Raw genomic sequence first — 26,921 nt, forward strand, 5'->3', positions numbered from 1 at the left:
CGATACAGAATCATCCATATTGATATATTGTTGTATTGATATTTTGAGCACAGCCCTATTTAAAGCCTTGTTCCATGTGCCCCCTTTTATACTTTGAGCACCTGCCCCTCCAGAGGTCTCTGCACGGTCCTGACTATAAGCTTTGTTGGTATTTAATCAATTTGCACCCCCACCCCCACCACCAGTCACTTTCAGACGAAACCTGCGCTCACTTTCCCCCTCCCATCTCTCCTCTGCCGTGTCATCCTCTCTTCCCCCACCCTCACAATTCTCATCTCTGGATGTGAATACCGCAACGGACACCTTATGCTCCACTCTAATCTCTTCTCTAGACATTATCTGCCCTCTCTCCTCCAGGCCAGCACGCACTACTCCCTCTAACCCCTGGTTATCTGAGGTTCTTCGGGAACACCGGACCAAACTCAGGGCAGCGGAGAGGAAATGGCACAAATCAAAAGACGCATCTGACCTGAGTATGTATCAATCTCTCCTCTCCTCCTTTTCTGTTGATGTTCATGCTGCAAAATCTTCATACTTCCACAACAAGATCAACAGCTCCTCCAACACACGATTACTCTTCAAGACATTCAACTCTCTCCTCTGTCCACCTCCACCACCTCCCGCCTCCTCCTTAACTGCTGACGATTTTGCGACCTTCTTCACCAACAAAACAACAGCTATCAGCAGCCAGTTCTCAGCTCCACACACACAGGAACCCAGACCGACCCCTTCCACAGCCAATACCCCTCTGTCCTCCTTTTCTTCGCTAACCGAGGAAGAAGTATCTACACTTCTCCTCTCCAGTCACCCTACCACCTGCACGCTTGACCCCATCCCCTCACACCTTCTACAAGCCATCTCTCCCACACTTCTACCATCACTCACACACATCATCAACTCATCCCTCCACACTGGCACCTTCCCTACAGCATTCAAGCAGGCTCGGGTTACTCCACTGCTCAAAAAACCAACGCTAAACACATCATTGGTAGAGAATTACAGACCTATCTCTCTCCTACCATTCATTGCGAAGACACTTGAAAGAGCTGTCTTCAACCAACTAACATCCTTCTTGTCTCTAAACAACCAGCTGGATGTCAACCAATCTGGCTTCAAGAAAGGACATTCAACTGAGACTGCATTACTGTCAGTCACAGAAGCCCTACGGATCGCAAAAGCTGCTTCCAAATCTTCAGTCCTCATTCTCCTGGATCTGTCTGCTGCCTTCGACACGGTGAATCATCAGATCCTTCTGTCCACCCTCTCATCACTGGGCATCACAGGAACTTCACTCCACTGGTTTGAGTCCTATCTCACAGGTAGGTCCTTCAAGGTCGCATGGAGAGGCGAGGTATCCAGAGCACATCAGCTGACCACAGGGGTTCCCCAGGGTTCAGTTCTTGGTCCCCTCCTCTTCTCCATCTACACCACATCACTGGGACACATCATACAGGCACACGGTTTTTCCTACCACTGCTATGCTGATGACACACAGCTCTTCCTCTCCTTTCAACCAGATGATCCCACAGTAGCTGCACGGGTCTCAAGCTGTCTGGCGGACATCTCCACATGGATGAAGGAACACCACCTGCAGCTCAACCTGGCAAAGACTGAGCTTCTCGTCCTCCCTGCCAATCCGTCTCTACAGCACGACTTCACCATCCAGCTAGAGTCATCATTAATCACCCCATCAAGATCGGTCAGAAATCTTGGAGTAACGTTTGATGACCAGCTGACCTTCACAGATCACATTTCAAAGACAGCTCGATCATGCAGGTTTGCACTGCACAACATCAGGAAGATCAGGCCTTTCCTAACTGAGCATGCAACACAACTTATCGTCCAGGCCCTGGTCATCTCTAGGCTTGACTACTGCAATGCCCTTCTGGCTGGACTCCCAGCATGTGCGACCAAACCCCTACAGATGATCCAGAATGCTGCAGCTCGTCTTGTCTTCAACGAGCCCAAGAGGGCCCACGTCACTCCTCTGTTCATCTCTCTGCACTGGCTACCTCTAGCTGCTCGCATCAAGTTCAAGGCTCTGACGCTTGCTTACAGAACTATCACAGGCTCAGCTCCCTCCTACTTTCACTCACTCCTACGAGTCTACATCCCTACCAGACACCTACGATCGGTCAACGAGCGACGTCTCGTGGTTCCATCACAGAAAGCCACAAAATCACTTTCCAGAACATTCTCATTTACAGTTCCATGCTGGTGGAACGCTCTCCCCACCCTCATCCGGAATGCAGAATCCCTGACAACATTCAAAAAACAGCTGAAAACCAATCTCTTCCGTGAGCACTTAACCTTATAAAAAAAAAATAAAAAAAAAATAAAAAAAAAATCCTTTCCCTTTGAAACATCACTTATCAGGCTTATGCTACTCTGAATAATACCAGAACTTCGTATTTTGAGCACTTCCTGCGTTGTTGTTGCTTTTGCCTCTTTATGATGACTCGCTGAACTTAGTCCTAATTTGTAAGTCGCTTTGGATAAGGGCGTCTGCTAAATGACTAAATGTAAATGTAAATGTAAATTTGATGTGCATGTAATCACGAAGAATCATGTATCTTCTGTTAATAGCTCGCAGAATTATCATTCATGGTATTGTTTTATTCCAAAGAAACCAACGGTGTTGAATTCTTAACTCAAAGTATGAAATTATGCATTCTGCCATTTATATCAGTTTATAACAGATTTAATCTCCGCTGCACCTCTTTCCAGAGGCGTGTACTTAGCGAACAAAGAAAGTTTTGGCGCCACACACATCCGTCAAATGATTGGTCTAGGTAGGTGAGAAAGGAGTGGCTTAGTTCCTTCAAAACACGGAACCACGCTCCTTTCTTGGCAGTTCGCCAGAGAGAGGACCCGCCTTCCTACTACAAACTCCAACCGGAGTTTTCTTCATTTTTGCTTTCTAATTTCGTTTTTACCCTAAGTCTTTCTTTTCTTGATAATCTACCTCAGTTTGATACTTTACTTAAATACCAACTTAAGACTAAGGTATCTTTTGGACAAAGTTCGCGTATGCTCTGCAGCGAGTTACCATCACCTCAACTCCGCCCTGAAGACTCCGCGAAACACGTGGCTTCACGCATCCGCTCAACACAGACGCACAAAGGTGGCCAGATCAAAGTAAAGTAACGTACATTCTTAAATTCGCAATCCGGAAAGAACGGCTGTGTTAAGATTGCCTAGATATTACTAAAGCCTTTGGGGTCTCATTTGTGAAAAAACTGTTTGAACTGTTTATGTCCTAAATCTCTCTCTCTCTCTCACTCACTTACACACTCTCTGAATCTCTCTCTCTCTCTCTCTCTCTCTCTCTCTCTCAATCTCTCTCTTTCTCTCTCCAATATTTCTTATTGCGATCGTTTGTATTGTTGTTCGTTTTTCTATGCATATTTAGGCTACTTCTGCGTGTTTTGATTAGTACATGTAATCTTAGTTGTTTTATATTAAATTCCATAATCTTTTGAGTTGAAATTTGTCTCAATGTTCCATTACTGAAGTCCCTGAAAATTGATCTAAGCTACTGCTCTACTTTATTCTACCATCACAATCTGTAAATTGTCTAGAACACGAAGATATCATTTCTTGTGGCCACAAGAGGGTATTTGTCGGTGTTATAGGCCATATAAGTTTCTGTTCAGAGGTTGTACATATACTGGCCGCCGGACGGACAGTTTGTGTGATAACTGAACATTAACTTCTACCTAAATTTCCCCTGATTAAAGATATAATTTTACCTACCTATATCAACAATTGATAAGAGTAATCCTGTTAATTATTGATATAAGGTGAGGTCTGACCTATTCCCTATTCGGGATAATTTAATTTGTGTATGCGATATTAATATTCTGAATATTCTGAATATTCCCCTCATTTGACTATTAATTCCCCATAACAAAGTCATTTTCGCTACAATGAACAAAGCAGCAGCAATTGAAAAGCATGTTTCAAGGTTTCAAAAGTAGATGGCCTTGTTCTACATCATTCCTTTTCAACTTTTTTCCCAGTTTTCTATAATTTTTCAGCATATACGTTTACAGGTATTTTTGTAGGATACATTTCACAATCTAAAAAAAGAGTGCTGAGAGCACCAGATGTGTATGTAAATATCTAAATGCATATCATAAATATTTATTTTTTTTACTATGGATTGACTCTGACTGAAGTTGAATGTGCTACTGTAACAAAAGTTTTTGATTTATAGCCTATAGGTAACAAATTGTACAACAGATTTTTTTTTTTTTTTTTTATAATTCACAAAATAAACTGTCCACATAAAGAGTTAGTCTTCAGTAACAAGAAGAATATAACAATTATTATAAAAAAAAAATCAAATCAGTTCAAAAGCTTCTTGAACTTCTTTGAAACCCACATACGTTCCAGATGATGATGGGTATCTTTCACGTATACTCCACACCACACACAATGGCAGAACTTTCCTGTTGTTTCTTCCCAGTTTTTCTCCTTTGAGTATCCACTCCAGTAGTACAACACGGTATGCCACCAGTCTACACTGACTGTAAACGATAAAGAAGATACATTGTTACTACAATGGCGGTATGTGTAACAAGTAATAGAAAAAAAATTACATTAAATAAATACTTACTCTACAGTTAGTGTGCCACCTGGTCCTTCAGGCCTCGGTCGTCATTTCCAATTCACTTTAGGTAAGTGAAAAAACACGTCTAAAACACTGCGGCTCAGCAGGGGCGGAAAGCCGGTATCCTCCGTTATACAGTGCAATGCCATCTCATCTGCTGAATGTTCCACGTTCCAGCTGCGGCATTACTATGTCCCACTCGGTGCAGCACAAGCTCTCCAGTTCTGTAGGCATCGTATGGCAATGAAGACATTTATACCACCAGGTCTCCATTGCACTTTGTCTTTCCGAAGCTTGTGACAGCGGTTGCTGCTGTGTAGGAGTTTCTTCCATCGCTCTAAGTTCTTCGTCTGTGTATTTCGGGTTCAAATAAATATGGTTGGGCAAAAAAATACAAGTCTTCCTCTGTGTCGAAATCATTAGACATGTTTGCGAAGATTGCTTTGTTTACACCGTGCTTCTCCCTCAGACTGTAACCGAAGCTCGGGCGCAGCAGATAACACGATAGCAGCGTCAATGTGGACTCGTGAACGCGGATGGAAAACAGACCGGAAGAGAATACAATGTTGAATAAAGTCGTAGTTTTTGTTAATTTTGGACCAAAATGTATTTTCGATGCTTCAAAACATTCTAACTAACCCACTGATGTCACATGGACTACTTTGATGATGTCTTTATTACATTTATGGACGTGAACAGTATACCGTCCATTGACTTTCAATGGAGGGACAGAAAGCTCTCGGAATAAATCTAAAATATCTTAAGATGTCTTCAGAAGAGAAACGGAGATCTTACGGGTTTGGAGTGATGTGGGTGAGTCATTAATGACATAATTTTCATTTTTGGGTGAACTAACCCTGTATTAGTTCAGAAAGGTTTTTTTTTTTTTTTTTTTTTTAGGGAAAAATAACCATCAGAGGCTTTTATGCTGTATACACCTGTTGTACATTGTTTTTGCTGCATAACACATTCATTTTGTAAATACATTCTGAATCATGCTTTGGTTTTCATTTATTCTGTTAACAGTAACAGTTACCCCCAATTTGTAGAGAGAGAGCATACATGCTACGCCAGAAATAAAATGATTGCTGAATCATGTGTCCTTGTGACTTTATCCTTAACCAAAGTATCTTCAGAAAGCTGACACTTGAGTCAGTGAATATAGAAACATAATAAAGCTACAATTGTTATTTGTAGTTATGTTTTTTATATTTGACTCTGTCATAATAAATATAAATGATGTAATTTCATAAGTGACTGTTATCAGGTTGTTAAACAAATTACCTACACTTTGCTTATTTTAACCTGTGCACTTTCACCTGGTTTAAATACTGAGCTTATTGTATATATTTCCAGTCACTACTTCCTCAGGGCATAGTGAATATTATTAGAATGTGGTAAATCTAGAATGTGTCTTTTTACATATTGTAGTATATACTTAGCGATATAGTTTGAGTGAAATGTTTTAACATCTAACCAGCACTTCAAATCTTACCGTAAGAGCTAAAATTACCATGGAAATGAAAAGGCACTTGATCTCAAGAAAGTGACATTTTACAAACTTTATTTTACACAAAGTATTACTTTTAAAATATATAAAATTGTGCGAAGAGCAATAAATTACGAGAACAGTAAAATATTAATGCACAAAGGAAAACAAATAAAAATGTATTTTTGAACAACTGGACAAACTCTCCAAGAACAAACAGAACAATATATAAAAATGATAAATGCCAATTGTGCAAAGAAAAAGTGCAAGTGTAAACTCAGAGACAGTGTTCAGTCAAGTGGCTGGGCATTGTGGTTACTTTTTGAATGACTGGACAAACTGTCCAAGAACAGACAGAAACCCGGCCTGAAAGTCCCTCTGTTGCCGTCTGCTTTCTTCAGCTTCCGACTGCAGGAATGCCAACTCTTGCCTCCTCATCTTTCTTTCCTCTGCCTGGCTCTCGAGTAACAGCTGCATAAATTTGTCACGCTGTTCTTGTCCAAGCTGCAGGGCGGCCCGGTTAGCATCTTCCAAGGAAGTCACAATCCCTTTTCCTCTTCCCTAAGTGAAGAAACCCATGACAATAAATACACAAGCCCACCCTGAAACAATAAAACCATAAAATAAGTATTATGTAATAAAGTGTTTTCACTACAAAATCTTAATTTTGAACTATTTGTGTTGGGCCATCATGCTCCATTTTTTTTTTTTTTTTATCATGGGCCATTTAAGTTTGCAATAATAAAAAAAAAACACAATGACCCAAACCCATTAAGACTACAATTAGGTTAGTTCTGAAGTATATTTTTGTCAACAGACAACGTGGCTTTATAACTTGGTGTGTGTGCATTTCGGCGGGAGACATGGGACGAGGGCTACTGGTAATTGCAGGGGGAAACACGCTGGCCTCCGTTGCCTTCAAATCATTGGGGTCATTCGTTTCATCTATAAAAACACGTTGAAAAAAGTTAGTTTGTTTTATCACTGCAACAAGTTTAAGAAGATATCATGTAGATGTGACATTATTTACCTTCAACTGACTGGTCCTCAGATTCCTGAATGGATTCCAACAACGCAATTGCCGAGTCTTTTGTCACTGCTGCTCCAGAAAAGGCCGGCCTGTGTCCCAACAACGCGTACAGGCGGTCAAACCACTTGTTGGGGACATTAAATTTAACATTTAATTTAATATTCAACAATAATATTGATCTGCCTGCATTGGCACTATTATACTATTATACAAGAACTGAAGGCTAAATTAATGCCTTTTTTAAAACAAAAATGAAACATCACTCAACTTACTTAAGCTGGACCGTGACGCTATTTTCTTCTGGAAACAAACTTTTTTGCATTATTTTCCTGTTATCTCTGTAAAGCTGCTTTGAAACAATCTGTATTATAAAAAGCGCTATATAAATAAATGTGACTTGAATTGACTTGACGGTACGCCAATCGGATCCGCTTCTGTTGTTGTGATCCTTCAATTGCTTGTAATCTTGTTTTAATTTTTTTAACTTCTCTCTGCAATGTTTTCCAGTGTGAACAATGCCCAGCTCGCATAAACAACTCGATATTTTCAGGTATACCTTTTCATTGCCGTTTCCAGTTCCCGCTGGATTTCCTCTTCCGCGAATACGCTTAATAAAGCCTGAACCTCGTCGTCGGTCCAGCGGTCATATTTTTTATTAAATTCCATAATTGCAGACAGACAACTCTTTGTTACGAACTGCTCCGAGACACGAAGGTTGAGATCCAAATGCAGCTTTAATTAAGGGGCAATCCAGACACGTAATCCAATATACAGGCAATAGGTCAAAACACAGGTAGGCCGTCCAAACAAACAAACAAACAAACAAACAAACAAACAAACAAACAAACAAACAAACAAACAAAACAGGCAGGGGTCAGGGGCAAAAAAAATCCCAAAACCAAGAGACATGAAACCAGGGAAAATGCTCGAAAATGCAGTGCAACAACATACAAAACTTCACAGTGAGTGAATGAGTGAACATGGTATAAATAGGCTGAGACTAACAGGGTGATGAGACACAGGTGAACGCAATCAGTGATGATGAGTCCGGGCAGTGAGTTATGGGAAATGTAGTTTGTGAGGGAGTGATAATAGTCTGGTGTGGAGTGTCCTCTGTTGGCTCTCAAGGGCACTCCAGCTGGTGACCGTTACACTCTTACTGCACTAACCACAATAGATTTTTAAAAATGGCGGTTGAAATAAAATGCTGCGTGGAGTCAACCAATTAAAATGCGGCGTGAACTCAACCAATCAGCATGTTCAGCACACAAGTCCCACCCCCAAAAGTTCCTGGACATTGAAAAAGTACTACCTCACCAGCAGTGACTTTCGGAGGGGGAAATAGTTACACGGAACTTCATTTAGACCCTAGTTCCTGCGGTGTAAACACACCGAGTACAACCCCAAAGTTCCTAGTTCCTGGGGAAAGTTCCTGTGGTGGAAACGCAGGAAACTAATCTAAACAAACACAATCACACAATCACACATACAAGGGTAAAATGGTAAGTGACAGAATGAAACCGGAAATGGAAAAAGGGGAATGAAACAATGGAAAAGATTCATTCAACATGAAAAGAATCACCAGCTTATTATTTTCAAAGCACTTCATTAAGAGGATTTTACTGCTTATCCTAAACCTGTTTAGTCAGTTAATTGTTCGATACTTGCATCGCTGTTGCAGCAGTTCCGTAAAGTTCATGATTTGATGGTTCCGTGAGTCAATGGCGTTAAATTTGCAATTGATTTCTCCTGTGTTGAATAAAGAAGATATGATGAACTTGCATGGTTAGTTCGACTCCGTCATGGTCGAGGAAGTTGCACATGGCTTGATGTGTTGGGCCTGCCGGACCGCGACCGCATGGTCGGACCGGGTTTCCGGTCACACACATGCACAGCAACCAGTAGAAGCAGGAAGAGGGGGAGGAACTTGTGTAGATGCTCTATGAAGCCTGAGTAAATTCCCACCTCTCAGTGTTGGCTTGACCACAGTGTTTCATTGACCTTGTCCCCTTTCAAAAGCAATGCTGCGCTTGATTCAGCGCTCTTGAAACAAGAATACCCACGCCGCCGCACTGTGGGTGCTTGGACCCCTTACGGTTGTGTAGTGTGTGCTCACAAGGTCTCAGACATGAGCTTGTGATGTCGACTCAAGGATGTGAGAGCCCGGAGTGGCATGAACATCCAAACTATAAAACCTTATGAATTTATACAAAGAGGACCAGCCTGCCGAGTCACAAACATGCTGCAGGGGGGCACCCCCCGCCAAGGCTCTAGAAGAAGCGACCCCCCTAGTAGAATAAGCCCTGATGCCTTCTGTCAAAGCTTGACAACGCGCCTTATAGGCAAGGGCAATAGCATCCCTCAACCAATGTGAAAATGTCTGTTTTGACATGACAAACAAATAGTTGATCTGACTTACGTCACTGGCAAGTGGACGCACAGTAGGTCTGAAGAGCACGGACTGGACACAGCCTGTGAAGTCTCTCCTGAGGACAGAAGGCCTCAAGAGTGGATGTACAGTTGAGAAAGGTACCTTAGGCAGGTAGTCAGGATGAGGATGCAAGATTGCTTTCACCATTCCTGGGTCAAAGTCTAGGCAGGATGGTGAGACCGACAGAGCCTGCAAATCCGCAATTATTATAACTGATAGCTATATGAAAAAACATCTTTAGAGTCAGAAGCTTGTCAGGCACCGACTCTAGAGGTTTAACCCTCTGAGGTCGGCAAACGCGCCCCCGCATTTTGCTGGATTTTCTTCACATTGTAGCACAATAAACTTAAATTACTCCGTCAATACTTCTCACACATTTATTAGCCATATACCTTTATAAACATTTAAGTGTGTACTTTTAAATGATCGGATTCAAACTGAAAACAAATATTCTCTGTTTATGTAATTTGTATAAAACCAACAGGATGTTCAGTATCTCAAACGCTTGCTAATTATTTTTTAATTCGACACGCCCACTCGCGCAAAAGAGATTCACATGCAACTCTCCACATGGAACGCGAACGCCCTCGTTACCTCAAACACAAAACACCAAAACACTTCACAAGTCTCTGCTTTTCGTCGAGTTTGGAAGACGCGCTGTGAGCTTACATTGGATTTACCTAAGAAGAAGAAGAACGCGATTTGAAGACAAGAAAGATGTAAGGTAAGAAATTCTTACTTATTAGTTTATGGTATTGTTGCATAAACTTCACATTGCAGTTGAACAGTTGCTAGATATATGGTGAATATTATAATATTTAGACCCGTGTTTACTGTTAAATACTGTTTGTGGATATCTGCTCAAACGTAGATATGTAAAATATGGTAACCATAATGTTTCATATATTGGAGCGCGATCGCGTTTGAATGTATCATATTTTGGAGCATGATCGCGTTTGAAAAGCAAAATGCACCAAACAATAGGCTTTATATTTTTACTATTATCTCATTTCATATCATCATAACGAATGGAAACATTTGAAGTAACATATGATAATCAATATATTTTTCTCTAGCATAGTTGTTACTGAAATTCTTAGATTTATGAAAGATTTATAGGCTGCTATAGGTTAATGTTATTATTATTTTATGCAGCACTGCGCATAGCCTATGCCTACAAGGCACAACAAACCTGGTGTTCATTATATTATATATTGTTGGAAACATTTGTGTGTATGTGTGTGTATTCTGTGAATTTTAAAAAGCAATTTTAACCAGAAAAATCTAAAATGTATTCCCAAAATCGTGCAGGCCTAGTTTCTCTTGATACCAGTATGTTCACTTTTTTTCTTTTCTTTCAGGGACCAGATGCCACTGAGTCCTGCTCTGAGTCTCTGTACATGAACATGGCAAAGTGAAAATCAAACACCTTGGAAATGAAAGGTATGTACAATGTTTTTAGGAATGGCACAAAGGTCTCTGTCTTTGGATCATTGTTTTCAATGTGCTCTTTTGTCATTTGTTGTGTATTTTTGGATTATGTTGTGTTGTAAATAAATCCAAACAATCTAAAAGCCATTCTTTTTTAAATCTCCTCATTCTTTGTGCAAGGTTTCTCTGAATGGCAGGGCCTGATCGCTCCTAATAGGGCAGTTAGGGGAGTGTCTTTGTCTTTCTCAGGTGTTGAAGGCTTACATATTCATGAGATGATCACGCCTCTTCGCATATGGCTTTCTCACACAAAACACGTCTTAGAAATTTTAAATCAATATATTGTCTTATCTGAATGAGCAGTCAGGGTGATTTTCACATAGTTTTGGAGCAAATATTCTAGGCTACGTGATACAATTTTCAAAAGTCTTGTGAAGAAATAATCAGTATGGGTTTCATGGCCTTATTTCAGTGACAATTTTGTTTGGTATTTTCACAAACCACGCATAAATGTCATTATCTCAAAACTACAAACTTTTAAATACATGCTGCTGATATATTATTGTAGCAGAGTTTGTGCTAAATACAGTGTAATAAGACTTTAGCCATGACAATGTCACAAGTAACAGAAATAAGCACAAATGTCAGAGCATGTCAGAACACCTCCAGGGCCAGAAAACAGCTCAGACCTCAGAGGGTTAAAGGGGGTCTCAAATAGACCCTCAAGGACTATAGCTAAGTCCCATGAAGGGATATTGGTTCTAACGGGAGGCCTCAGTCACTTGGCCCCACAAACAAGCGAGCAACTAGAGAATACTTCCCTAATGGCCCCCCGTCAATCAAGGTCGTTGCAAGACGATAAGGCGGCCACATAGATCCTGAGAGTGTCGGGTCATGTGCCTGCTGATAATTTCTCCTGCAGGAAGTCCAAAACTGAAGCAATCTGGCTGATAACTGGATCTGCATTACGTGCAGTGCACCACCTTTCAAAGACACCCCATTTATTGCCATAAATCCTTCTAGTGGAGGGAGCACTAGCACTGAGAATGGTCTCAATAATTTCAGGTGAAAGCCCAGTGTCCCTCATTTGGTACCCTTCAGGGGCCAGACATGAAGGTTCCACAGCTCGGGTCGGGGATGAAATATCGTCCCCTGCGCTTGAGACAGAAGGTCCCTCCTCTCCGGTATCGCCCAAGGCGAGCCGTCGAGGAGAGATATTATCTCTGAGAACCATACTCTGTTCGGTCAACGAGGCACTATTAGTACGAGGGTCAAGACCCTTATTAGCGAACTCCCAGGAGCAAAGAAACCAGAGGAAACGCATACAGGTGCATTCTGGGCCATGTATGGGCCTGAAGACAAAAAGACCTGTCGGTGTACCTGTGGCACATCTAATTCTGTCGAATGAACATTGATGTCACTGTCCGAGGCTATAAAAGTTCAAAGTCAGTTCCATTGACGTGTACAATTAATGTCCTCAGAAAACAAATGCACAATTTCTCCATACTATTTAAATGTTTTAAGACATTTGAATGGAAGACCATTGATCATTTTGAATCTTGTGCATGTCTTGCATATGTTTGCATATGTTTTGTTTTAAGTGACATGCTACATTATGAAGCTATGTACATATATTCTTGTGACAGCTGTTCAAGTGAGACTAGAAAAAGTCATTTACACCCAGAGAGACTAGACATTCACTCTTCAGGTGACAAACTCTCCTTTTTGATTGATTAGTTTGTTTTTATTTTCAGTAAAATGCAAAAACATGAGTGTGATTATTAGATGTAATTTATGGCTGAATTAGGTAAATTAGCTGAATGAGTAAACTTGTGCTGAAGTGTATTGTTTAATTTTAGAAATATAATAGAAAATGTTTTGTTTTACAACTTCATGCTAAGAAATACACTACATTTGTTTTATAATAATTAATAGAATCATCCCATACCAAGTAATCGTTTTGGGTAATTTAAAGAATTAGTTTAAACAACTGTGTAGAATTACAGCTTGTGATGCATTTGTTTAATAATAATATCACTTCACTGGACATGAAATTAATTTAAAATTCTAAAGATCTGTTCAAATTAATGTTTGGATTTAAATCATGAGTGTGTAGAATTGGATACTGGGGTATATTGAAGATTTTAATCTTGAGTCAATTTGATTTGGCTTTTTTCTTAGTACATTTGCTCTTCTCTTTTTTAATAGATCACTATTTCAAGATATAAATATTTTTTATAATATTTTGAGAACACACGGAGGAAATGAACAACTCTACAGTGAACTTCACTGAATCATCCACAACCTATTCCTTTGGGCCATTGGACATTTTTGAAATGTATGCATACAGTTTTAGTTTCCTGTTTGGTCTTCCTACTCACTCCTATGTTATATGGCTCATCATCACAGGATCAAGAGTTGAATCATTGTTCTTTCAACTCAATCTGTCTGTTTCTGAGATTGGTATATGTGTGACTAGTTTAATTTGTCTACTGTGTTTTTGGTATAAAAGTCTCACAACATTAATGTGTTTTTTAATGGGACTAGGCACCACCGGTCGTCCTCTGTTTCAGTGTCTGATCTGTGTTGAGCGTTACCTGGCAGTGGTTCATCCTGTAACCTTTCTGAAGTTCAAACCTCTCAGATATAGAGTGATCTGCTGCACTGCGGTCTGGATCATCACTCTTGGCTCCTGTATTTTCTCTATGTTCTTCTTGCTGAATACTATAGAACAAACATGGTTCTTCTCAACGCAGTTCCTCCTCTTCCTCTCCATCCAGTTGTTTTGTCTTGTGGCTGTTCTCAGAGCTCTGAAGCAGTCAGGACCAGGAGAGAGAGGGAGAGAGAGAGAGAAAGGAGGAAAACCACATGAAGAGAAGAGCATTTTATGTCATTCTAATAACTACTGTCAAAATGGTCATCATATATGTCCCATATACTATGAAAGGACTCTTTGTCATTGTGACAAAACAGAATATTTGTGCACTTTGGTGCATTTGTATAGTTTGTTTTTTGCTGGCTGGTTTTGTTCAGCCTGTTCTTTATCTGTACCATGCTGAAAAACTATCCTGCCTCTGTTCCTCAAAAGTTATGTAACTAATCCTTATTTATTATTTTTTACTAATCAATAACTTCTATAACAGTGTAGAAAAACTTAGAAAAGCTGACAAGAAAATGTTCCACAGATGAATAGTGGATACACCCTGATACAATACATTCCTTGAATGCATTTGTCGCAATTTGTTTACTAAATGCTTTTTGTTGCAAAATACATTTATTTATTAATTTATTATTATTTATTAGTAATTATTAATATTAAGATTGAGTATTTATTCTTTAGTTTCCATTGGATTCCACAAAAGAAGAAGAAATTCACACAATTTCTCAGATATATTGAAATGTTTTAAAACATTTTGAATGAACATCAATCATTTTTCAACCACATGCATTTGTGTATGTTTTGTTTTATGTGATTTATCATTGCAACAACTTTGAAGTGAGAATACAAAAACAGGACAGCGTATTTTTTACACCCAGAGAGACTGGACATTCACTCTTCAGGTGACAGACTCTCCTTTTTGACTTAATTTGTTTATTCCATTGAGTGATATGCAAAAAATATTAACATGATTAGCAGACTGCTCTAGATTAAGAGTTATGGACAACTTAGATGAATTAGCTGTTGGGTAAAACAGGGAGAGGTGTTTTGTTTTAATTGAGATTTGGAATATGACCATAGACTATGATATGCACAACATTGTTTTGTTTTTTTCTTGTTTTTCTTCTTCTTCAGAGCAGGGTTAGTTATCTAGTATTCTTACTCTTATCTTCCTATAGATAACTTAGTATTCATTTTGTGAGATTTTCAAGACTAGAAAAAGATGAATGACTCTACAGTGAACTTCATCATTAAAGCATCCTCAAACTCCACTGCTCATTCCATTGAGCTAAAAGAAAGTCTAGAATTGTGTGTGCAGCTTTAGTTTTCTGTTAGGTCTTCCTACACACTTTTACGTTATATGGCTCATTGTCACAGGAACAGGAAGTGGAGTCGATTCAGAATTCTTCATCCTCAATCTCTTGTGAGATTGGTAACTGTCATGTTGTTTTGATTCAATCGCAATTTGGTTCTTCTCCCTGCAGTTCCTCCTCTTCCTCTTCATCCAGTTGTTCTGCTTTATTCTACAAATAAGAAGATTATGTTTTATTTATTTTAATCAGGTTTGTTAAAAGTATGATTGAATGATGTTAGTTCATCTGCGCTACCATGTATTTGCGATAACAATGAAAATATTTGAAAAACCTGTTAAAATCAAGTAACGATGCAATCCTTTAAATCTTAACTTTGAGTGCATCAGAATTAAATGGATGTAAAATGATTATCATATCACATGTGACATTTTATTTAACGTGACAGAAAAAGACAGTGACACCAATGACATAATGAATCACCAATGACACACATAAGACCAAAGATCATTATTCGTCAACCATAATTAAGTAGATGAGACTAAATTGCTACATTTGGTAATAGCTTTGAATAAAGTTGTATCTATAAATGGGAGTCACTGGTGTCACTGGGGTTCTCCCATAAGAAAAGAGACACCAGTGACAGTTTTCATGAAAAAATAATTTTACAAAATGGCTACTACAAGGTATCTGTCACGTTTTGGGTTTGTTCATGTCATGTTTCCATGTCTGTCATGTGATTCCCTGTTTGTCATGTGATCATGCCATGTGTCTTGTCATTGGTTAATTGTCTGATCATTGTTCACAGGTGCTTGAAAGATATTCAAGCAGCAAGATGTCCCTTGTCTTGTCATTAGTCTGTGTATTTAAGCCCTCATGTTTGCCATGTGTCTTTGTCAAGTATTGTTCCCTGTAATCTGCTGTTGTGTAAGTTCTAGTTCATGCCATGGTTTTTGTTTTCATGTTTTGTTTAATTTGAAATAAAGCTGAACTTGGGTTCTCTTTACAACTTGCCTCCAGTGAATCTATATTACAGTATCATACCACATCTTGTCAATCATGGTATATTAACTAAATGAAGTTGTTTATTCCATAAGTATTCTAGTTTATTTTAATTTTTTTTACAACTCCCTAACAATAAAGTAGGTCATACCAGTGAGTTCAACTAAAGCTTCATATGAAATCATGAGATAAATGAGAAAGTTTTTGATAACTGAAAATAGGCCATGGGCCTTTCTTCATTGATATTCATGAATTTGGAAGAAGGAAGTCGAGTGATGTCATCAGTATAGTATGATTTTTATTTCAAAATATTATATTTTTGTTTAACGGTAACGCCAGTGACACAACTCCAGGGGACCACTACTTTCAAATATTAATAATCAAATATTGCCACATAGATGTCTCAAGACGACGTAATTGTTCAAATATCATGTTTTATTTTAAAATGTGAAGAAATTGTAACCCTAAAGTGTTTTTCAAGTGTGATATTTCTGTAAAGGCTAGGGACAGAAAATGGACATGGCCATAAAATGACCCAGAAATGATTTTGCATAAATTTAACCCGAGGTATTATTTTACATAACAGCATCTGCTCAAAAAACTTTATTCAAAGATATTCAAGCAGTATTTTATCCACCAACACACACCAGCAAGATGTATTCATGTTACCGTAACTTTTTAACCGTTTGCACTATCAAAACATTTCAAATTGCTGCATTTCGGCAATATGCGGCTTATTACGGTAATTTCAGGCGTTCTGTCAGCAAATGACGGCAGCTTTCTGGCAGAGTAGGTCGGAGTGGAGTGTCTTAGCAGTGTCAATCATGCTTGTGTACGCGCTGATCATCACCCCCCTCTCTCGCACAGCGCGTACCGTCGTTCAAAATCAAGATTAGCCGGTGTGCCGCAGCTGTGCTAATGGCGGACAAACAACCAAAACTGCCAATTTCTCGAGTGGCACCAGCTCATGCAACAAAGACAGGTAAACGGAAAAAGACCGATGACGATAAACAAGCCCGTCGGAGCCCATTGACTCAGTGTCAAAACTCTAGCCGCATAGCATACAGATAAAATGTCACGCACTGTGCAAAACAACAATAGAAACCTGCTAATTCACTGGCTTGTCATGTTGCTGAAATAATGTACTAGCAAACCTTATTTAGCATTACACATCGCTAGAATAATTACTTAGATACTGTAACGTTACCATTATTATCTTGCTAGCTATTTATAACTTATAGAAAGAGTGCAACGTTATGAAGTTACATTACATGTATTGCAAAATACGTAATGATTTGAGGACCAAGTTTGTAGTCAAAGTATGGGCAGGCCATAGTCAATGTAAAGCATATTGTTGATGTTTCGTCCCTACCAGTGAATGTGCGATAACTGTTTATCCGCCGTCATCAGTGTCCCTGCATATTTACAACTCGCAGAGAGCGAGGGGGAGTGACCCAATGCTAGCTTGATAGTGAGTACTAAAATACATCTTATTTGTTTATATTCATAATGATAAAGTTAGATTTTTTTATTACATGCGATTCTGACATGATGTCACTGCATGCACTGCGCTCCTCTCCGCTCGTCTCAGGTAAATAATGCGTCTTCCAGCTCAGCGGTCGGAGTCGCGCGTTCATGTGTTTTGGGGGCGTGGCTTTGGAAGGAGCCCAGAAGGGAGGGGGTGGAGTGAATGGAAATAATGAGCTGTCTTTAAAACAATCGTGAGAGGTCTACAGACACTCGATTTTTATACTTTCTTTTTCAGAGTACTTACATTTTAATTATGTATTGATATATAAATAAAGTTTAAACAAATTTGGAAAAGAAGTTTTTTAGACAATTCCTACCTACCCAACCTTTAAGGTCTTCAATCAGAAGTCATAACTTCAGGGGTCAATGGGGCTCCTGAGAATATTTAATTTCCCTTAAAACCAAAGATTAAGTTAAAAGACACTAGTTTCCAGTATTCCCTACCAAAATAAAATATTATTGTATACAATTACACTTTTTCAAAAAGGATAATCTTGCTTTAAAGTTTGAACAAAATTTTTAAAGCATTTCTTCATATGTGCTGTGTTCTGACACAGAGCCATAAACTGGTTCTTTTGTGTTAGAAATGTACTTATCTTATTTCTACAAAATATCAACCGGATAAATATAGAGTTAATACCTGATGAAACAAGAGAATAATACCACCAAGTACATCTGACACAATGTTTTTAAGAAAAGCAGTGTTTTAAAATACAACTAAACCATGAAACAGATGTTTTTTTCTTTTGACAAAACTACATTTCAAATCATTTCCCTCGTGGTGTTTAACACCCTAGATCCACCCATTGGCTGGAGTAAACATTTACAATATGTAAATAGATTCTGTCAGATTTTTTAGTGTGCCTGTACCACATTATTGTAATGCAGTCACATTGGAGGACTAACGTCACCAGTCCCTTGTAAAGGCTATGGATAAAATTCAAGCATAAGCTTTATGCCCCCAATTACGAGTGCACAATTTCCTACAAAAGTGTGTATGGTGTATAAGAAAAGAGACATTTAGCTGTAATGATTACATATGGCAGAAAACCTCTCTTCTGATCTATTGTAAAAGTTCGTAACCATGATTGTAAATTATTTTTTTTTCCCCACCCAAGCAGATGACACCGTTTACAGCTTGTTTCTTTGTACAGTTTTTAGACGAAGACTACTCTTTGAGCACTGGTAAACATGATCATATAGGAATTAATGAACAAATACAGCATAAGAAAATTACAAAAATTTAAAAATTTAAATTGCGATATTCTTTTAGGTCTGTCTACGAAGCGGTCACAAGACAGATAACAAGCCCAATGTGAAAAGTGAGGCCTGATGGGTTTTTTTTTTGTCACATATACGGCTGTTACACTTAAAACAAACCTATCAATTAAATTACGCATTACGAGTCAAGGTTTCACAGATATACGAAGCCCCTAAAGGGACATGGTGGTGGAAAACATTTTTGGTTGGGAGAAATTTTTTTTTCCAAATCTTTTGCGTTCCCTCGCAAAATGTTTGCGTTCCCCCGAGAAACTCTGCGTTCCCTCGCAAAACTTTTGCGTTCCCACGCAAAACTTTTGCGTTCCCTCGCAAAGTTATTTGCGTTCCCACGCAAAACTTTTGCGTTCCCTCGCAAAGATGTTTGCGTTCCCGCGCAAAACTTTTGCGTTCCCTCGCAAATATATTTGCGTTCCCACGCAAAACCTGTTTTGAACTCGGACAGACACTTCCTGTTTAATGTCCCACTGGCAGTGTTTCAGAGCTCCGTACGTTAATGGAGCGTTTCATAGTGTTTGAACTTGGACTCAAATATAAAGAAATGCGGTCAGTGCTTAACTCAAGGAGTTCAGTGAAGTTGGCAATATTCACATAGGCTATTCGAACTTCCCTAATCTTGAGCTAAACGTTGTTAAAACAAAAATGACACCTATTTACAATCACAGTAACTTAGACAACGAGCTACAACCAGACGAATGAGAGACAAGTCCGAATAAGGGGCCGTCTGTAAAGTGCAAATCCCAAAAGCCTTCTGCACATTTTATATTATTAAACATATTCAATAGCTTCACTTTGACGCACTGTACTGTCACCAAATTCAGTTCACACATCTCTGCTCTCCTGCTGGTTATACTACATTACTTAGTTTGATAAAAATTCATAATTTTTATCCTTATTTATTATTAAATAAAATCAATAACTTCACCCTTTTTAGAAAAAAAAATATTAAATAACTTCACACTGTTATACAGTGTAATGCCATCAAATTCAGTAAGCAAATATAATGCAAAAGCTGCGTACAGTAGCCTACCAATATAATTTGTGTAAAGAATAGCCCTACTTATTTTTTATGTGCAATTACTTCCCAAACTAGGTGTTGTAGGCCTATAACCAACATTAGAGCAGTGATGTGTGAACTAAATTTGGTGTGTTACAGTGAAGTTATTGAATATTTTCCATAATATAAAATGTGCAAAAGCAGTGTAGTATGACCAGTGGGTCACAATTGATGTGTAAACTGAATTGGGTGGCACTACAGTTTGTAACATTTAAGTTAATGACTATTTTTGTATTTTTGACTATGAGTTGATGCTGTAGTCGTTTTTTGGGTTATATTGCACTTTGCAGACGGTCCCTTTGGACTTGTCTCTCAGCCGCCAGCTCATATTTAGCCTATAAGCTTGTTTTGATGATAATTGGGTTGTAGCTCGTTGTCTAAGTTACTGTGATTGTAAATAGGTGTCGTTTGTGTTTTAACAACGTTTAGCTCAAGAATATTAATCCGGGAAGTTCGAATAGCCTATGTGAATATTGCCAATTTCACTGAACTCCTTGAGTTAAGCACTGACCGCATTTCTTTATATTTGAGTCCAAGTTCAAACACTATGAAACGCTCCATTAACGTACGGAGCTCTGAAACACTGCCAGTGGGACATTAAACAGGAAGTGTCTGTCCGAGTTCAAAACAGGTTTTGCGTGGGAACGCAAATATCTTTGCGAGGGAACGCAAAAGTTTTGCGTGGGAACGCAAATATCTTTGCGAGGGAACGCAAATAACTTTGCGAGGGAACGCAAAAGTTTTGCGTGGGAACGCAAAGTTTCTCGGGGGAACGCAAAAGTTTTGCGAGGGAACGCAAAAGATTTGAAAAAAAAAAAATTCTCCCATCCTAAAATGTTTTCCACCACCACGTCCCTTTAGGGGCTCCGTACAGATAGACAATTTGTCATGTTTGTCTTCACAATTTGTGTTTCTTTAAGAAAAACAGTCGTTGTCCCTCATCAGCAGAATACCAAAATTGTTTAACATATCTTAATTTTTCGCAATTATAAATATTGATTGGCATCAGCTCACAGCTCAATTGTTACCAAATGCTAATGAAGAGATAATCTACAGAATGTCACTGTCACATTAGTTTGCTATTACCAGTTATAGCGGCCCTATCGTCACATGACTGTGAGTACACATATAAACCACAAAGTTTTGATGAAGCCAGGCCAAAAAAACTAAAACATCAATTAGTTGTAGCAGTATAGAGATTGAGTTATATGTTTCTTTGATTTTGTTCTCATTTTTCTAAAACAGACTGTTTTTAAACTGTTTACCACGGTTTCATTCTTAGGAGCATTCTTATTGTAATGCTGGGTGTGATTGTAATGTTTTGTGTAGTGTTTTCTTTACACTTTCCCCTGGATATCTGTTTTCTAAGTAATGTTAGTGAACTCTAGGTCTTCTCGTCTTCTATTTGTTCATATACGACAGTATTCACATGAATTTTCTTGATTTAATAACTTCGAACGCTGGGTTTTATATCCATATATGTGTTACACAATGCCAACATGTATTGAAAAGACCATTGTGTTACAGCAAAACCACTATTTGTAGAAAAATATTGTAATGTATCAAGTTTTTGCATCTGTTTTTGTGTTACTCGACATTATCTCGGTGTTTCTTTCTATATGTTCATTTGTTTTGTTTTTTACCGCGATCCAATTTTCACACCTCAAAGAATCTTACAGACGTAATATGTTTATTCAGAATTTAGACTACTGTTTAAATGTCGACGTGTAGGGATATACAATCTGTACATTGTGTTTCAATTTCACTAGCGACAATTTAATAAACACTTCAGGTGCTGAACTTTAACATTTTAATCTTTGGTAAAAGTTAACTTAGGCCTGTCCACATGGAGACGCATTTAGCTGTATACGTACAAATGTTGTATCATACTGGTGTTTCGTCCAAACGGATCCGGCGTTTTCGGAGACTGAAACCGCTATTTTTTTAAACCGGGTCCCAAGGTGGATAAATCTGAAAACGCCACCCTTGTGTTTTCGTGTGTAGGCCTACAGCCAATCCGTACATTTTGTGAAACGATTATGTCATCACACCAAGTGTCAACTAGTCAAACACCGCTTAGTCACTTTAACAATTGCCGACTACATGCTTGTGTTCGTGCTGCAGAAGCTACTGAGCCTCTTTTATTTCTTTATTTATTATTTACTTGAATGTATTTTTATTTCATTTCTCTTTTTTTTTACTTCTTTATTTAGGCCTATTTATATTTTCTTTCTTATGCTTTGATGCTTGTCTGTTGGCTAGTTTTAAACTCATTTAAAACTTTAAACTTTAAACTCATGGCTAGTTTTAAATGTTCTTAAAACTAAGGAACTCATTATCGATTTTAGAAAAAAAGGGACAAATACTTAAGTATGCAGGATCCATGGTGAGGATGTGGAGATCGTCAGTATATTGTGGTGTCCGCATGATGACTCTATATCACTGATGTATTGGATTAAAATACTTATACTTGATAATTTAACATCTTATTTAGTTTATTTTATATGTTTTGTTTATCTGTGTAAAACAGGATATTGTGGTGTCCACATGATGATCCTATATCACTGATGTAATTAAAATGCTTATACTTGATAATTTAACATCTTATTTTAAATAATATGAACTATTATTCACTATTTCATGGTTTATTTATCTGTGCAAGTCAGTATATTGTGGCGTCCACATGATGACCCTATATCACTGATGTATTAGATTAAAATACTTATACTTGATAATTTAACATTTCAAATAATATTAACTATTATTCACTATTTTATGTTTTATCTATGTAAGTCAGTATTTAGTTGTGTAATAGATTAAAATACTTATACTTGGTAATTTGACATCTTGTTTCAAGTAATCTCTATTGTTTTATTTATGGATGTGACTGTGTAATCTAAATACAATTCACTCTGACATATTTTCTTCTGCTCAGAAAAATTCCACTATCAGCAGCGTGCAGAGCGCTGTCTGTTGAGTCATGGAGTTCACTCCGAGTTCGTTTAAAAGCTTAAATCTAAAGGCCCGTACACACCGGAACGAATATCGGCGCGCGTTATTCGCCAGCGTTTTTTTTTTCAACACGTTTTTTGTGTTCACACCCAAGCGTTTTTCGCTGACGATGAGCCGAGTGAACATGCAAATTCATTCCCTGACATTAGATGGCGCTTAATGTAAAACATAAATACAATACCACTCCATAACATTCTATACTCTGCAATACCACTCCATAACAGTCTATACTCTGCAATACCACTCCATAACAGTTCTCTTTTAACAAGATTTTTGTAGTCGCTGTCGCGTTTGTCATATAGTTCTTTATTCCTACACCAACGAGACCAGCAGCTCTACATTCATCTTGCCTTGCATCTTCCTCGTCATTTCTTCCCGGCAGTGTCTGTCTATGGGCAGTGTAGACGCTACTTGGCGTATATCTTCTTTGCTGTTAAGTATGTGTGCTCGGCAAGACCGTTTTGTGTTTGAGCGCCCCCAAGTTGTGTTTTACTGTAACTTCAGAAGCTCCAGACATGTGAGCAAAAGCGCCAATCTCATTGGTCGGATAGTTTTTGACGCGGCGGGTCAAACCAAAAAAACGAACCCGAGGCGTTTAAAAAAAATTACGCTTTTACGCGTGGCGTTTTTCGCGTCGGTGTGCACACTCACATTGGCGCCCTTTGTTTAGTCACGAGGCGTTAAACGTCGGCGAATATCGCGCGCGAAATTCGTCCCGGTGTGTACGGGCCTTAACTTTTAAATACTTAATATTTGTATTCTTATTTCATATATCTGTTATTTATATGTTTTTATTTGTCAATGCTATTTCTTAATTTCATTCACCCCGTTTTTCTTCTCTCCCACAGACATTATGGACGCTGCTGTCCCATCTGAAAATCAAATCCATGACAGATCTCTTCATTTTCATAATTTCACCATTCTGTGAACATTATCCACCAATAATAAACACCCCTGAAAAAACACCACTTGTCACACCAAGCAGCTTACAGTCAAAAACACACAGCCATAAAAAACCCAGGAACCACGCAGGGTCAAATTTCACATATGGTATCATAAAACCCCCATTTAAGGATATCCTGCCATAAACACGTCATAAAACCATAAATCAGGGTCTGATTAATAAGCTACTGCATATAGCTACTACTGTGAACATGGTCGTCATATATGTCCCATTTTCTATCTCAGGATTCTTGAATGTTGTGACACAGAACAGTCAGGCACTTTGGTTCACTGGTTTGGTTTGTTATGCACTGGCTGGTTTTGTTGAGTCTGTTCTTTATCTCAATTGGACAGGAAAACTAATTTGAACTCATGATTTTAAACATGAACAATTTTGAATAGTATAATGTTGCCTTTATCATATATTGCAAACAAAGAACATTAGGTAATACAGTTTATTGTGTGCCAGTGTTTTTTTTATTTATTTATTTTTTTTAATTAATTTTCCACAGAGAATAAAATGTTTTTCTATTGATGTTTACACAAGATTGTCTATCTTTTTTAACCTCCTAATTTTCACTTTAAATATTTGCATAGATGGTGTTTGTGATGTTTGTATACAATTATAATGAAATTGTATACACATGGGGACATCTGTGAAGTGACTATATAACAGCAGTGAGCTTTATGTCAATCCAGAGAGACGGAACATGAATTCTCCAGGTGAAAAACTCTGTTCACTTTGATTCGTTGTCTTTGTATCTGCTTTATAATATATAACAAAGTCACTGTGATACACAGGTCACAGTTATGATGAGCATGCTAGATAAATTAGTTAAGTAAAATAGGTTTGATCTTTGGAAAAAAGTAACAGAAATTTTTATTTTCTATTTGATTTTCTATTTGAACTTAAGCTATGAAAGTTAACAACATGTTTCAAATTATTATATAGCATTGTATTTAAAACTAGAATGCATTTATTTGCTGTGCATAATTTAGGTATTATGTAGAATAATAACAATTGCTTACAATAATGTAGTGTAATTTTGCCTTTAAATTGTCTGCTTTTTATAGATTTTCCTTGGAACATTTGGTATTCTTTTTTTCCATAGATCACAACTGCAACATTGTTCCTTTGTTCTTCTGGTTCTGACTGAAGAAAGTAGACATGGCAAACTTCACCACACCTCATACACCTGCCAACATCACACTATCTTCATTTTGGCAAATAGGCATATTAGAAATGTGTATGTACACCTTCAACTTCATATCTGGTCTTCCAACAAACGCCTATGTTATATGGCTCATCATGAGAGGAACAGGAAACGGAGTCGCATCAGAGTTCTTCAACCTCAATCTCTCTATTTGTGGGATCTTTATCTCTGTGAACGCTTTGCTCATTCTGATGACAAAATGGTTTCCATTTCAAAGTTTCACAGCAGTAACACAGTTTTTCTTTGGACTTACTGTCTCTGCTCATCCTCTGTTTCAGTGTCTGATCAGTGTTGAGCGTTACCTGGCAGTGGTTCATCCTGTAACCTTTCTGAAGTTCAAACCTCTCAGATATAGAGTGATCTGCTGCACTGTGGCCTGGATATTTATATTTGGCACTTGTTTGTTCTCAGTGTTTACTTTTCTCTCATTTATCATATATATGCATGTATGGTTCTACTCACTGCAGTTCCTCCTCATCCTCTCCATCCAGTTGTTTTGTCTTGTGGCTGTTCTCAGAGCTCTGAAGCAGTCAGGACCAGGAGAGAGAAGGGGAGAGAGAGAGGAAGAAAACCAAATGAAGAGACGAGCATTTTACATCATTCGAGTAACTACTGCTAGCTTGGTTATCACATATGTTCCATTTATTGCCACTGGATTGCACTTTCTTGCGACACAGCAGTTAATTCAGATTTTTTGGTCAATTAGTTACATTTGTTTTATACTGGCTGGTTTTGTTCACCTTGGACATTATCTGCACTGGACTGAAACTCTTCTGCTTCAAATTTCAATTTTGACAAAATTGACATTTTGTTGAGTTTTGTTGAAAATTCTCGGGCCAGCAGCATGTATCAAAATTCCAATCTTAACCGTTCTATTTCATCAGAAACGATCTGAAAACAGGGCTTTAAGTGTAAACTACCGAACTTGTCCTTTAAGCTGAATATTACATGGCTACATAACAAACAAATAAATGCATAGACAGGAAATTTTAATCTGAGTTATTGTAAACTTTAGAGACTGCAGAGGCACGGCACACAAACTGGGCAGTTAGTAATTTAGCTTCATCTCGACTGTCATCATTTGGTAATATTTAACTGTTGAATGCTGGGATTGACCAATCGGAGTCATGTTCTCCAGAGAGCCGTATAATACTATAAAAATTACGCTGGTTTTCAATTGCAATAGATATTTTAGGTTATCTATGAAATGACCTAAATAAGCTTTGGTGGATAATTTTAGCGTAACAAATTGCATATACCTGAGATTTTGGAATATTTGCTATAATTTAGTGGTTTTTCTAATGGCATTATGAATCATATATTCTGTTCTTTATTGATAACAAGTTTAAGAGTAATTTAACTAGTTTAAGTTGATACATTAAGGTGCACTTTGTCATATGTTTAATGCGTGTTGCTTTTAATTTTCTCAGTTGTATAAACAAATATAACAGCTTACTTCTGAATTGTTTTTGTGTCAGAATGTCAGATTTTGGTGACAGTTTACAATAAGGCCTCGTCACAATTTCTTTCTTCTGCTGAAAACAAAAGAAGATATTTTTAGGAATGCCAGTAACCAAACAGTTGATGGACCCTATTGACTTGTGATTTTTTGTTTACCATACTATGGAAGTAAATTAGGTCCATCAATTGTTTGTTTACACATTCTTCAAAATATCTTCCTTTGTGTTCAGCAAAAGAAAGAAATTCATACAGGTTTGGGACAACTTAGGGTGAGTAAATGATGACAGAATTTTCATTTTTGGGTGAACTATCTCTTTAATGCACTAACATGAAGTAATAATAAGCAAAACTGTAGATTTTTACATAATTGTTATTATTAATATTATTTTTGTTCATGTGATATTATAAAAATATGTTTTGTTTACAGTGCATTAACTAATGTTAACATATACAACATAAA

At 37.9% G+C, this 26,921-nt stretch overlaps 1 protein-coding gene and 1 pseudogene across 2 annotated transcripts in view; both read left to right on the forward strand.

The window, feature by feature from the left end:
* The window catches only part of LOC309477551 (chemokine XC receptor 1-like), a 166,722-nt pseudogene extending 148,641 nt beyond the window's left edge, over nucleotides 1-18,081 (forward strand). Inside the window, exons 2-3 of the transcript in view lie at nucleotides 13,544-13,912; nucleotides 18,055-18,081. The product of the transcript in view is annotated as a chemokine XC receptor 1-like (transcript). The remainder of the gene's footprint in view (nucleotides 1-13,543; nucleotides 13,913-18,054) is intronic.
* LOC309477351 (uncharacterized protein) lies at nucleotides 191-2,537 on the forward strand. The gene is made up of 2 exons (XM_082140607.1): nucleotides 191-988; nucleotides 1,091-2,537. The coding sequence occupies exons 1-2, from the start codon at nucleotides 476-478 to the stop codon at nucleotides 2,315-2,317; spliced, it is 1,740 nt and encodes a 579-aa protein (XP_081996733.1). The 5' UTR covers nucleotides 191-475; the 3' UTR covers nucleotides 2,318-2,537.
* Nucleotides 18,082-26,921: the final 8,840 nt, after the last annotated feature.

Source organism: Leuciscus leuciscus (genome assembly GCF_965113295.1).
Source record: "Leuciscus leuciscus genome assembly, chromosome: 16".
Classification (NCBI taxonomy): Eukaryota; Metazoa; Chordata; class Actinopteri; order Cypriniformes; family Leuciscidae; genus Leuciscus; species Leuciscus leuciscus.

Bases quoted from the DNA above. Each gene is read 5' to 3' on its own strand.
- LOC309477351 (XM_082140607.1), top strand. From the start codon at position 476: ATGTATCAATCTCTCCTCTCCTCCTTTTCTGTTGATGTTCATGCTGCA. The intron at 989-1,090 runs GTAGAGAATTAC...CTAAACAACCAG, and splicing joins CAACGCTAAACACATCATTG to CTGGATGTCAACCAATCTGG.